The sequence below is a fragment of the Apis florea genome, unplaced genomic scaffold (assembly GCF_048593485.1).
Source record: "Apis florea isolate Af1SG1 unplaced genomic scaffold, ASM4859348v1 contig_3367_pilon, whole genome shotgun sequence".
In the NCBI taxonomy this organism is placed as follows: domain Eukaryota; kingdom Metazoa; phylum Arthropoda; class Insecta; order Hymenoptera; family Apidae; genus Apis; species Apis florea.
In genome coordinates, this window is record NW_028256746.1 from 2,922,096 (window position 1) to 2,936,460 (window position 14,365).

The 14,365-nt window shown below is 24.3% G+C and overlaps 2 protein-coding genes and 1 long non-coding RNA gene across 6 annotated transcripts in view; 1 reads left to right on the forward strand and 2 right to left on the reverse strand.

Moving 5' to 3' along the window:
* Window positions 1–600, reverse strand: part of LOC147657018 (uncharacterized) — a 17,826-nt gene extending 17,226 nt beyond the window's left edge. Inside the window, exon 1 of the long non-coding RNA XR_015293295.1 lies at window positions 368–600. This is a non-coding gene — a long non-coding RNA (uncharacterized LOC147657018). The remainder of the gene's footprint in view (window positions 1–367) is intronic.
* On the forward strand, window positions 338–11,291 carry LOC100871036 (TBC1 domain family member 25). The gene is made up of 9 exons (XM_003695478.4): window positions 338–1,070; window positions 5,343–5,452; window positions 6,670–6,765; window positions 6,848–7,010; window positions 7,513–8,170; window positions 8,577–8,964; window positions 9,039–9,347; window positions 9,460–9,876; window positions 9,956–11,291. The coding sequence occupies exons 1-9, from the start codon at window positions 996–998 to the stop codon at window positions 10,374–10,376; spliced, it is 2,637 nt and encodes an 878-aa protein (XP_003695526.4). The 5' UTR covers window positions 338–995; the 3' UTR covers window positions 10,377–11,291.
* Window positions 11,292–11,335: 44 nt separating this feature from the next.
* LOC100871389 (growth hormone-inducible transmembrane protein) lies at window positions 11,336–13,851 on the reverse strand. 4 transcript variants are annotated; one of them, XM_003695481.4, is made up of 6 exons: window positions 13,743–13,851; window positions 13,284–13,570; window positions 12,882–13,101; window positions 12,414–12,525; window positions 11,698–12,315; window positions 11,336–11,620 (listed from the first exon to the last, which is right to left on the reverse strand). In XM_003695481.4, exons 3-6 carry the CDS (start codon window positions 13,081–13,083, stop codon window positions 11,533–11,535), a joined length of 1,020 nt encoding a protein of 339 aa, XP_003695529.1. In that variant the 5' UTR covers window positions 13,084–13,101; window positions 13,284–13,570; window positions 13,743–13,851; the 3' UTR covers window positions 11,336–11,532. The 4 variants fall into 4 exon arrangements, with proteins under 4 accessions (XP_003695529.1, XP_012344647.1, XP_012344648.1 ...); XM_012489193.3 differs by lacking the exon at window positions 13,743–13,851 and having other exon boundaries at window positions 13,172–13,637; XM_012489194.3 differs by lacking the exon at window positions 13,743–13,851 and having other exon boundaries at window positions 13,186–13,577.
* Window positions 13,852–14,365: the final 514 nt, after the last annotated feature.

Below are 14,365 nucleotides of genomic sequence, written 5' to 3' on the forward strand. Positions count from 1 at the left end.
CTACAGACAAGGAATAAGATTTTATTTATAAGAATAAAAATTCTTGTAAAAGTAATTTAATATATCATTGTTAGATGGCAACACGTTACAAATCGTTGATAAATTCTTTTAAATAAAATATAAAACATTATCAATTTTTATTTCTAAATAGAAAAATAAAAAAGTATCTGATAAAAAGTTTAATAATTTTCTTGTCTCTTGTAATAAGTATTAGATTAAGACATAAATAGAAATATATTCATGTACATCAGAAAACAATTCGATAGCGATACATCGAACGACGAAGAATCGATTATATGTATATTCTATTATGTTCGAGATTAATCGATATGCAAGCAAGTTAAACTTGGTATCAAACGTGACTTACTTCAGCTTTCTCGTTTCTCTTATTCTTGCTCTTTCTCTTTTTCGTCGCACGAATGTAACTAATTTTCTTCGACATTTCTATCCGTCTTTGTTCCGCTTGTCACGTTTTGAAATAACTCCCCCTCTATCCCTTCCAGTGTCAGTGGTTTTCACAAAAAAAGAAACCTACAGTTTCGACTGATCAAACGTGAACTATAAGAACACGGTGTGCTATGTCAATGATGTCGCGGTAACGACAGATCTTTGTTCATCAAAGCTCAAGAAAGGCGCGAAATAATCTTGAAATTAATATCTTGAAACATATTATCATCGATAGCAGTTAAAATATATTGTCTTGTCATCACAACAATTGTAAACTCTCTTATTAAGTGTTAACTATTGCATATTCGAAAACTCGATTTTTTTAAAAAACACGGTACAGAAATTCTGATAAAATTAATATGCTTCTCTCCAGAAGAAGTGAAAGCTTCGAGTTAAGTCGTTGTGCGTCGCGTGAAACGAATTAACCTAGCAAAAATTTGTTATCTATAGAAATGTTGAATCTTGTTCAGTGTTATGAGAACTTCTTCGAGGAAATGTACATTTTGATGGATCTGGAATTATCTTGAATTATTGAGCGTCCTTTTCGTATGCACAAAATAGCCTGCATATCAACGTCAAAAATGTTTGGTTGTCCTAGAGAAGCTGTGCGTGTCAAAGTGAAGGTATAGTTTATTTTTTAGTTTTATCTTACAGATCTTATTTAATATTTAACATTGTTGATACAATGAATATTTATTTTCATGAAATTTCAATGAAATTTCTTCTTGAATAATTTTCTATTTTTACACACAAAAAAGTATAAAAAATAAAGATATTCTTATCGACAAAATAAAGTATTACAATTTATTATTATTAATACTTTGCTAATAATAATTTTTCTATGATAGTGGAAAATTTTTTAAAAAATATATATATTGAAAATAATATACTTTTAAATTTATTAGTCATTATTTAAATGAAATTTTTTACATAATGTTTTAAATGACATTTTTATTTAAAAAAATATATATAATTTTATTGAAACAAATGTAATATAAAAAATGATATGATTTAAAGTTTTTATATGATGCTGAAAGCGCACTCTATGATAAATTCGATATTATTTATGATCGAAATATAAATCCTGTATTATAAAATAAATTCATTTCTACAATCAGAAATGATTGTAAACCATAGAAAGTTTTTGCGATATTTATCTTTTGTGCAGTTTCGCTTTAAGAAAGTGAATATGCTACTCCTTAATTGGAATAACCAACGTTCTGTAAAAATAATTAAAATACGTTGTTGTTTCACCGAATATCAGATAAAATATTCCTGCAGCATTGCGATAGAAATGTCCAAATACCCGTAACGCGTTTTCATACATTTCAAGCGTCCATATTTGACATTCATCACAATTCAGATGTTAAACAGATGTCAGACTGCTGTCTTCATCGAGATATGTATAATAATCATATAAATTGTATCTAATATCCATTGTTTGAAAATTCGAATTTCTTCATGCAATAATTAATTTTACAAAAATTAATGATAAAATAAAATTTGTTAATATTGAATTATATTTAATTCAAAGATATCAATAATTCCATTACAATATTTGTTATTAAACTGTAAATTTTTATTTTTTAATATTCTTTCATTAAATGTTAAAAGTTAACAAATTCATACAAGATTTAAAATAATATAATTGGATCAATGCCTTAAGTCAAAGTCAAAAATAAATATAATTAGATATGGATTTATATAATTAAATAGTTAACTGTCAACTAATTCTAGTTTTAGATATGGAAAATTTCTAAATATTCTATATAATAAAGTAATAAATAATAATATCTAACATAATTAATAAAAAAAAAATAAAATAATAAATTTTATAGATATTATTAATTTGATTTTTCTTTTATATAAATATATATATTTTTATATTTTCTTAAATTTTTTTAAATAAACGCAAATTTGTTATTAAGCAATTAAATATATATTTAAATATAATATATATTAATGTAATTTATACTGTTAAAACAAACGTATTTCATAAAATTAATATAGATCGATTTAATGTTCGCTATTTATTCTAAATACAATATTTATGTGCGATATAAAATAATACAGAAAATCTCGAGAAATATAAAAGAAAAAAATTTTTAAGTTTGTAGTTCAGCAATCAAACAATTTAAGGCTAGTAAATTAGCATGAAAATGCCACAATTAAATTTTCCTCATAAATATGATTCAAAATGTTTTTGAAAATTAATTCATTAATAAAAAATAAAAAATAATTATTAATTATTAATTATGAAAATTTAATCGACAATCTAAATGACTTACGCATAATGATAAAATTATTATTTGACGATAAATTACATTATCAATTCCATATATCGATTTAACAGCTTGCAATTTCATAACAAGCTAATCCAGTAGCAACGTAAGCAAAGCCGCGTATTTAGTTAAATCAACTACTACATATTCCGCTTATTTGTTTGATTGAAATCAAATCAATCTTATTTTATTAGTTATATAATCAGAATTAATTTATTGCATTTTTTTTTTCATTTCTCTACATTGATCCCTTATTATATAAAAAAATAGAAAAATTTCGCAAAATTTTTACAAAATAAAAACAAATTAGTTTTAATATGATATTAATTTTAGTATTTAAACAAATATAAAATTATTTGAAATAATAAAAAGAAGAAGATTTGATAAATGTTTCTTTTTTCAATACGAAAACATATAATTTTACTTAAAGATTATTGGATGAAAAACATCAAAGGTAATATAGAAACATACATAAAAAATTCTCAAATTCAGTAAAAATATTAATATTGTCTTTTTTCTTAATATTATAAAAAAATAATATATTCATAAAAAAATAAATAAATCTGCAATTCATTAAATATTATTTTACATAGTAATTAAAACAATCGTTTAGGAATCACTAAGTTTATACAAATTTTCTTTTTATAACTTCAAATGAAAACATGATAAAAAATGAATATTCTTTTCTTATCAATATTATGCATCCAAACATAAAATTATTCAGTTTAAAAATTATTCAAATATAATTATTATATTACAATTGTAATTATATTATTATCTATATCTATTATTTATACTACTGTATAAATATTCGTATCATTGTTTATATATATATATTATATATTTTGAAGAATATATATATATTTTTTTTTATTTCTCCTCAATTATATTACAAGATTCTTTTTTTGAAACGATCTGTAGACATTCATATTCGTTGGCAAATGGTTCGCAAGTAAAATTTGGTTGTATCGATCCTTAACTCCTATTTACAGAGAGATTAGCTTGTATAATATAAAGATCTATTAAGGAGCAAAAGATTACCAATTGTTTAAGCCGTTTTTCGAAGTATATAATTACATTTATACGACGACCTGTCGATTGTCTTCTCTAACAGATCGGTTTTGCTCAATTGATCGCTAAAGAAAGTATGAATAACATGGTTTTATGCAATTGCATAGAACATCTGTTACAATTGTTAACTTACGTAAAGAAGATATACAATACGATGTTACATCAATTTCCAACGCTTTCGTAATAGTACTTGTGTTTGAGACTTCTAGATTAACTTTAGAACTTCGGGAATCTCGATTTTATTATAAATCACTAAATTATAAAGATATTTAATTCATATATTATAATATATATAACTAGTTCTTTTGAACTTAAAAAGTTGATTTTTGTTGATACAATTGAAAATCGATTGATATTGCAATTTAGATGTCATTTTATTTTATAGAGAAGAGAGCATTTGAGAGGACTTTGTCAAAGTTACTCTTTATTTTATGCGTTTGTATTTTAAAAAAGATATGAAAATCATAATTACTATGGAAATGTGCATCTTTGATTTATTAATATCTAATGAAAATGGGACTCGAAAAAAAAACTTACTTAACTGAATTTGAAATAAAATAAAAGTTTAAATTTATAATTAATTTTTATCTTGCATTATTCCATAGAATAAAATTTCATTTTTTAAAATTGTTTTATTTTCATTTTATAGTATATTTGTAACTTCGATACTCATAGAAGGATTATCTGAAAAGACGCTTATAGAAAAGGATTTATCTTATTAGCTTGGATAATCGATGTTTTTCCCATTCAAGGTTTTCCTCTGAATTATTTAATTATTGGATTTGTTAGCGCCATAAAGATGAAATGTTTAAATCTAACTTTCTAGTTAATAAAAATAAAAAAAATTCATAATAACTTATAATAATTATAATATAACTTATAATACTTATAATAATTTATTTAAATTATTAATTTTAATTTATCTCACTAGCAAAATTTTTATCAATATTATGCATTTATATAAATTATTTGTTTTATTTTATTCGTTTTTCGTAATTATAATGGAATCACATCAATTTTTATATATTATAATATATTGCTTGAATCATACCACATAAATGGATTATCTAATTTATTTCGAGAACTATTGAGTTTTAACTATCGAATTATCGATCTTCGTTCATCGTATATGTTTCTAAATTGTCCGATAAATTATCTAATTTATAATTTATTTTGCTTTTATCAATCATGTTATAAGTTATATATTAGTACAATGACATCAATTCTTTAATGTTGAAAATCATGGTTATAAAAATAAAATGAAACGTGTGTTCTTTAACAAATGTGAAAAAAATAAATAACATATTTTAATACTTCTTAAAAGATAAAAAAAAAAAGTTCAATTTCAATTACATTCAATTCAATTACATTTTATATATCGCATTTTTTCATGATAAGTATAATAGAATTATGCCAATATAGAATAGCGGTAATTCTTTGATACTCGAATTACGAATTGAAAACAATTCGATTGGAAAAATAAAACGAAATAAAGATAGAAATGAGAAAAATTGATTGAATGTTTTATATATTTGTCTTTAGAAATGCGAGACAAGGCATCAGCCGGAATACCGAAAATTCAGCGTAGACCCACAGATAACATCCATCGAAGTGCTTCAAAGTATACTCATCAAAGCATTCGACATCAAAGGGTAAGATAGTAACACTGTTAACAGCAAATAATCGTTGAGTATATTACATTGAGTGTATCACAAACATAAAAGAACGAACCTTCGAATATTCATTTGCTTTGCAACACGAAGCGATTAACATTTATCTACGTAAAAACCGAATTCACGTTTCGTGTTAGATTATGAAAATAAAAAATTTTCGTGAATTATTTTTTTTTGTTACTATTGAACAATTATTAACAATCATTAATTAAAATATTAATTAAAAGTAACAAATAATAGAAAATGATATATTAATATAAAATTTTAAGAAAAAAAAATATTTTTAAAAAATATAAGAAATAAAAAAATATTTTAAAAAATAAAAGAAAATATTAAAAGATATTCTTTTAAATTTGGTCCAGAAAATAAAAATTTAATTTTAATTTTATAAATTGTAAAATTTATAATACATACATGCAATATGCAATTATATTGAAAGTATAACGAAATCTTTTATTTTTGGATATCGAATATTATCAAAAAGTTAATATTAAATTTAAGTATTTTCTTTAAAATTGTTTATATTATTTTTAATCATTATTATCAATAGACTCCGTGAATTTAAAGAATTTTGAAAAGTATGATATGAATTGATCAATATTTATTATTTTCTTAAAGAAATTAAGTTATATTTTATTTATATTAATTTCTATATATAATAATAATTTTAAAAAGGAAATAGTATTTAGAGAATATTAAAATAATAAATATTTAGAGAATATAATATTTTGCAGTAAATAATAAAGAATTCTAATTTCTTTAAAATAGAAATAAATTTTTTCATTTCGTTGTTGCGTCTGATATCTATATATTAGTTGTAAAATTATCTCTTTTCTATGAATCATTTATTTCTAAGTAAAACATTACATTAAACTTGCGAAAAAATATATTTATTTTACAAGTGAAAATTTTAACTAAAATAAAAAATTATGCATAGTATGTGCAATATATATAAAAAAATTTATATAAAAAAAAAGAATGTCTGAAATATTTCTTACTTTCTTTCTTCTACAGACATATATCGTTCTTTTATATATAATTATGTTTGTAAATTATTGTAATTTATTTATATATATATATAAATTAATAAAATATAACTAATTCCACTAAAATATTTTCGATATTAAATTATGTGTAGAAAATTGTAAAAATTTACAATGAAAAAAAAAATTTTTTTCGAAATATTTTTTATACAGAGAATTCACAGTTTCTTATCGAGCAATAGATGATTATGGATCAGAAACATATTTATTTTTGCTTTCTGATTGGGATTTGGATGCAGCATTTATTAGGTAAATTTTAAGATAACGTCATTCCTATCTAAATGATAAACGATAAAACTCTAATGTTAATCGATAATATATTTTATTGTAGCGCCTCTGAACCATATCTATACTTGCAAGTCAACTTAAAACCATTTGGAGAGACAGGTGATTGTGAATGTTACTGGGAACAGAATGCACAGGAAGTATCGACTCGGCAAGAAACCGGGTTTCCATACAAGACACCCAAGTTACCGGGTCTCATAATGAATAAGGTGAGTATCGTTATTTTTCTTATTCATCTAAAAACAAGAATGCAATTATTTATTTCTTTTTTGTTAGTTTTTTCTTAACAGAATATAAGATATATATTTAAATAATAGTTATATATATTTATTATAAGTATTATATAATGAAACAGATATATTTTATATATTTATATTTATATATTTATATATTTATATAATAAAATGGATATGTTTTTCTTTTTCTTTATTTTTTTATTAATTCTTTTTATTAATTTTATTATTTCTTTATTAAAATAATTATTTTATTATATTATATTATATATATTTATTATATTATATAATTGTAATAAAATTAATGTCCGATATTTATATTAATGTCCGAAAGTTTTATATTTACATAAATTGTCATTGTAATTAATATAGATATATATATATATATATATATTTAATAATATTTCATTTATAAAATTTATAAACATGATATTTAAAAAGATAATGTATACTTTATAAATTAAGTTATTTCCAACAGATGGAAAGAACATTAAACATGGTTCAACGTGCTTTGGGTAATTTAAGCGAAGAATCATCGCACCAACAAAGTGCTCAACCACCACGACCACCATTGACAGATGCGGAATTTCGAAGATTTTTGGATCCTATTGGACAAGTAATACATCCTAAAGAACTAAGAGCCGTGATATACTTTGGTGGAATTGAACCTAGTTTACGAAAAGTAGTTTGGAAACATATTTTAAATGTATATCCCGAAGGCATGTCCGGTCGCGAAAGAATGGACTACATGAAGAAAAAATCACAAGAATATCAAAATCTTCGAGAAAGATGGAAAACGCTGGTGCAAAAAGGACAAAATGTTGGAGATTTGGCATATGTAACAAGTATGGTACGAAAAGACGTTTTAAGAACAGATAGACATCATAAATTTTATGGTGGTTCTGATGATAATCAAAATACAGCCAGTCTTTTTAATATTCTGACAACGTATGCCTTAAATCATCCGAGCGTTAGCTATTGTCAAGGTATGAGCGATTTGGCTTCACCTTTATTGGTTACTATGAGAGACGAAGCACAAGCGTACATATGCTTGTGCGCTCTTATGAGAAGATTAAAAGATAATTTCATGCTTGATGGAATTGCAATGACTACGAAATTTGCTCACTTAGCTGAAGGTATGTAATACTTAATTTCCTAAATAATTAGCAGATTGTAATTTTTGATATTATAAAAAATAGATTACATATCAGGTATGAAAAAGATAATATTATAATATTATTATAATTCAAAACAAAATTTAAAATTTAAAACTTTTAATGTAAATTATTATTATATTATTATATACTTTTTCTTAAAAAGAAAGATTATTCATAATATTTTAATTATTCATATTTTATAAGTTTAAAATTAGTGAGAGAAAATATGAAAATTGATATAAAAAAAAATATTTATAAATAGAAAAGAAAGAAAACAATCTTCAGTTGATTCACATAATTTTCTCAAATTAGAAAAGTAACTTAATGAATGTTTGTATTAATTACTATTTTTATTAATTATTACACATTATCTACATTTTTTAAGGTTTGCAACATTATGATCCAGATTTTTATGCTTATCTAAAATCTCATCAAGCGGATGATCTATTGTTTTGTTATCGATGGCTTTTATTAGAAATGAAGCGTGAATTTGCATTGGATGATGCTTTAAGAATGCTTGAAGTTTTATGGGCTGCTTTGCCAGCATCACCGCCGAACGGAGAACTTAATTTAGCTGAAGTACCTTTTCCTCCACCTTCACCACCTCCAAGTCCAAATGTAAAACACATTCGTGAAAATGCATATACAAAAGTTTGTGCTATCAGACGACAAAGTTCTTCTGCGAGTATTGCTACTGCTGGTAAAAAAAAAACTTTAAATACGGAGGATCCATCTTTACAAAGCTCCTCAGAAACAAACGGTGACTCAAAAAGGTACTTCTATGCAAAAATGATGAAAGCAGTGAAATACAAAAATAATAATATAAAGTGAAACTCGCTGTCTGCAGATCGAGCTCTCCTTACGAGACGTTTTCTGAGCCAGAGAATGATTTGACGACAGCGAAAAATCGAAGAAACACAGAATCTACGGAAAAGTGCCTAAGTACAGATTCTTTGTCTGGTAAATCTAAACGTGTAAACTTGCTGGAATTAAAAGAAAGATTGTCATTACCTAGTAAAGATCAAATTAAAAATAACGAACAAAATGATGGCGAAAAAAAATGTGCTCGAGTAGTAAAGAATCTGAACGAATTTTTAAATTTTACCAGTCTCAATCGTAGTAAAGTAACACCAAGTGATGCTGAACCAGAATTGAGGTGAAATGACATATTTTCAATTATTAAAAAATACTTTTATTATTATTATTTTTGTTTTTTTAAATAGAAATTGAAAATTATTTTATAATTAAAAATTATATTATTTTTTTAGACGTGTTTCAAGCGAAAGCGGAGTAATTAGAGTTTTAAGAGATGAACCTAGTTCTCCAGATGATTCAACAGATTTTTTTCCAATGACTACTTCTATGACTAGAGAATTAAGACTGGAACTAGAATCACTCGATCGACAAGTTTTTGGACCATCACCACCAAGCGATCAACAGTGTGATTGTGTTCTTTCTAAAAGGGAAAGTGAATTAGTTGATAGCGAAACAGATACGGAATTAGCAAGATGTAGTCCAGCTGCTGATGTATTTGTATGGGAGAATCCTTTACACACATTACAACAAAAAAATCATCCAGCTACTCCCGATGAACAAGCGGAACTTGAATATGATGGCGAAATATTAGAAGATCAAAATGGTGTTAAATCTGTTACGCCAATTAGATTACTTAAACGTACTACGAGGTATAACTTAATTTCTTAATTTTTATAAAATTATGTTTCGAAATATAATCTTAAAAATAAGAATTTTGAAATCACATAGGTCTGAATCTGCTTCGGATAGTGAAGAGGCAGAAAGTTGGCATCAAAATGCAACGATACAAGAAAGTCCAATAAAACAATCAATACAAGAACATTGCGAAGAAGCTACAGAGCTTACGAATCTTATTCCTGCAGGAACTTGTGAAGATCAATTGGGAGAAAGTTCACTACCTCCACCTCATGAATTTGGTGGTGGTAATCCATTCCTTATGTTCTTGTGTATTACTCTGTTACTACAACATAGAGATTTTGTTATGCGTAATCAGATGGATTATAATGAAATGGCAATGCATTTCGATAAAATGGTTCGACGACATAATGTTATTCGAGTGCTCAATCAAGCGAGACAATTATTCGCTGGTTATCTTAGAAGGCATTCTTCATCATCATTAGCTGCGAAATCGGATCCTGTACATGTGTAATCTCATAATGCTTGAATGTTGTACTTATTAACATAAGTAATATGGACAATTTTAAAATATCGTATCATTTAAGATAAATCATGAAAAAAATAAGTTTAAAATATGTTTTTTAGATCTGAAATATAAATCAAAACATCTCTGTAAATGAAAAAAAATATCAGATAAAATACGTATCAGTGATAAATTAGGCAATAAGAAATTTAAATAATCTTCTTAAGGTGCTCTTTTAATATGCGTTCATAAAAGATAATGAACTTTTTGTGTATTCTTTTAATCTTTTTAATTATAATGATTGATATATTTTCAATTTAAATATTAAATATATTATTATTAAATATATATCATTAATTAATGAAGATATATTTCAAGAAATGTTAATTTTTACATTATTTATTTGCATTTCTATTCTTCTACTGCCTACTAATGAATTTCTTATTAAAATAAAAAGTTTATTTTCTTAGAAAAAAATAATTTTAACTTGAAAGAATGAAACCTTTCTAATAATCATGTATGAGTAAACACAAATAAATATATAAACAAATATAATTATCTGCAATGTGATAGCAATTATTAATAGCTATTGAAAATAATTATTATATTTCGCATAATTTCCAACTTTAAGAAATTAAGTAAAATTTATAAATATTTCTTTGATAAAACTAATGTGCAATCATTACAATAGATTTTAAACATGTTGAGAATAATATGACATTAAATCTATTTCACTTGCATCAATATAATTCCTTGATATATGCACAATTGTACCACATAAATCCTTTCACTGTACCTTAATTTAAAATTAAGTAAATAGCTTAAATTTGTAATATAATTATATACTTAGTAATTGTATCTTACTTTGCTCTCAAACAATATGCTTGAGAAACGACAATAAACTGCATTTAATTTTATCGCTAATAATTGAAATATAAATTTATCCTCTTTGCATATTTAAAAAAAACTTACTTTTTATATTTTTTATTTTATTTTAAATAAGCTAATAATTTACATATCATCTTAAGATATAACATAAAGTAGATTATATTTGTAAAACTTATTTATTGCAAAATAATTTTAAATACTAAATCACGACGTTTTCCAAACATCATACGAAAATGGAAATTCATAATTTCTGAATTAGCCTATCTGGAAAGCACTTTTAATTTTTTCTCCTGTTTCCTCCATTCACTAATATTGTGAGAATTCTTAGAAAGATATTTACTACATCCATATAAACTGAAATTGCACTGAAATAAAAAAATAAAAATATAAATAAATTTACATATATATTTTTAAATTTTTCATAATTGCTCAAATTACTTACTTATTAACTGGATCATATGGCCTTGCAAGATGATTATAAGCTGGGTAATTTTCTGCTTGTTTAATAATTTTTTGAGTATCATACAAAAGAAGCATTGAAAATAGTACCAAACCACCATATAAGGATATTGAATATAAGCCAGATCCAACAGCTGTTGTAGGTGGCAAAAACATTGTACCAACACTACTTGCAAATACAAGTCCCAAACCAATTGCTAATGGACCTCCCATATTTAAGAACTTTTCATTTGGTGCACAAATTGCTACTATTGATAAACCACCAACTACACCAGCAGTATACCATGCAGCTCTAAGTATCAATGGTCCTCCAAATAAATAGAGAGGTGCAAGAAATGCACCAATAGTGCCAGTATGAATTAGCCATGCTATTTGTTTTGCACCAAAACCTTCTTTATATGGAATAGACTGTAGCAGTATTCCACTACCCCAAACAGATGCTAAAGATACAAACATAGCAAGCCACCCTTGACGCATTATTAAATTCATAATAGTTGGTGAACGTATACACATTGCTGCAGTTGCAGCACTAGTTATTATAGATGCACCAAGATACATATATGTAGTTTTAATTCTATCCTTTACATATTGAGGCCATAATCTGTAAAGAATTACATAAATATTCTATTATAATTTCTATTATTTATCTCATTGATAATATTTAATATTTTTTTTAAATGTAATGTTAAGAAAAAATACTTTGCATAATCTATAGCTCCCATGGATGGCGACAAACCCAAACCATAATAACATAAGGAACCTAATCCTATTACAGCACCACCAGCAACAACTCCTTTTCCAATAGTAAATGCTATGCATATAAAAATTTTTATTAGTAAATTTAATGTTATTAATTGATTCTGCTAATATTTAATATAATTATAAATATTAATATTTAATATAATTATTATACATATGCAACATTCATAAATAAAATAATTCATATCATATAATAAATCTTAGTAAAGTTTAAAAAACATTTAAGAAATGAATTTCATTGTTATTTTTAAAATTTTGTAGCAATGAATAAACAATTTGCAATAGTTTATTTAAAGTAATTTATAATTGCTATAATATATATTTCTATTGTAATTGCATTATATTATATATTACAAGTATAATTTACATTGTTTTTATTTAAAATTTTTTTATTAATTAATATCCTACCTGTTTCTCCCGCAGGTGCCATTGCTTGTTCTGAAAGAGAAGTTGATTTACGAGTAGATCTTGCAAATGTGCTTCGTCCATCGTTAGCAAATAATCTTGTGGATTGAATTCTCGGAATAAAAGGTTTCGAATTAATTGGAGTTTTCAGTAAATTAACTAAATTTGGTGAAATACTGCTTCGACATACTCTAGCGAGCATCATTTTTGTACGCTATTTTATCTAAAATATAAGATATGTATTAATAAAAACAGCGATGACATTTGTATATTGATCAATAAAAATTACACACGATTTTGAACTAACTAAGTCTTAAGTATTTGAAAGATATTCACATATCTATCAAAATTTATTTAAAACTCCAGAACAATATCTTTTCGCAAAAATTTCTTGTGATTACTCACAGACGCAATATGCTGCAATTGTTACGACTATATCGATATAACCGATATCTCGAACTACTAGCAATTTCGTTGATCTATATTCACAATTTCACATACATGCTTATACAAAGTTGCCGCAAAAGATCTTACTATGGGAAGAGTGGGAGAGAATAATAGTGGGACAAAGTAGGAACTAGGAATCGTGACGAACGTTATATTATGCAATGAAACATCCGTCATTTGTTCCCCCACTTTCATTTTATGCACTATTACTTTTTCTCTTCCCAGTGAGATATTTTTTGACAACCCTAAAAATAAATATTATAAAGATAGCAAAATTATTTACGAATAAAGTGCCATCTTTAATAGCATATAAATATTAACAAGATTAGATTTTTGATATATTACATTTTATTAATTTATATTTTTTCATTATTTATATTATATTGATATATATTTTTTCAATTATAATATATTTACCGATATAAATGATCAAAAATCAAAAAATAAATCACATCATAATTGTTATGATTTTATCTATTGAGTGAAAATATTAAGATGCTTTATGATTTTCTATGAAATACTCATTGTATATTTTCATGAAAATAGCTTTTTGTATATATATATAGTTATATAAATATAGTTATCTAAATGATTTTAAGAGCAATTTATCAAATTAAATTCTTTATTGCATTATATATATAATTTAGTAGTTATAATTTGATGAAAATATTCATAAAAGATATATTAAATTATTTCTAAATTATATATTTTACAATTATTGGTAATAATACTATCTTAAATAAAAATAGAGACTAATATTATGTTTATATTTATGTAAATTATAAAATTCTCTTTACTAATAAGTAAATTTTACAAAATATTAAACATTATCAATAATTATAAAATCTAAAGTTAAAATATTATTTCCGGTTAATCTTGTTTGATAAATATGACAACATTACATTTATAAACTAACCAATCATATGTGTTCATAGTTAATAAAACTAACCAATCATTCTTTTAGAAAGATGTACCTATAATGCACCGGAAATAATGCTACATAGTGGGGGTAATTCCTCTAGTAGATCTCCAACTTCGCT

What these genes read in the sequence shown, in the direction of transcription:
- LOC100871036 (XM_003695478.4), top strand. Translation starts at nt 996, where the DNA reads ATGCACAAAATAGCCTGCATATCAACGTCAAAAATGTTTGGTTGTCCT. An exon ending in ATTTGCTCACTTAGCTGAAG is followed by an intron (nt 8,171 to 8,576) that starts GTATGTAATACT and finishes ACATTTTTTAAG; the next exon opens with GTTTGCAACATTATGATCCA. An exon ending in TTACTTAAACGTACTACGAG is followed by an intron (nt 9,877 to 9,955) that starts GTATAACTTAAT and finishes GAAATCACATAG; the next exon opens with GTCTGAATCTGCTTCGGATA.
- LOC100871389 (XM_003695481.4), bottom strand. Translation starts at nt 13,083, where the DNA reads ATGATGCTCGCTAGAGTATGTCGAAGCAGTATTTCACCAAATTTAGTT. An exon ending in GGCACCTGCGGGAGAAACAG is followed by an intron (nt 12,526 to 12,881) that starts GTAGGATATTAA and finishes TTATATGCATAG; the next exon opens with CATTTACTATTGGAAAAGGA. An exon ending in CCATATGATCCAGTTAATAA is followed by an intron (nt 11,621 to 11,697) that starts GTAAGTAATTTG and finishes TTTTTATTTCAG; the next exon opens with TGCAATTTCAGTTTATATGG.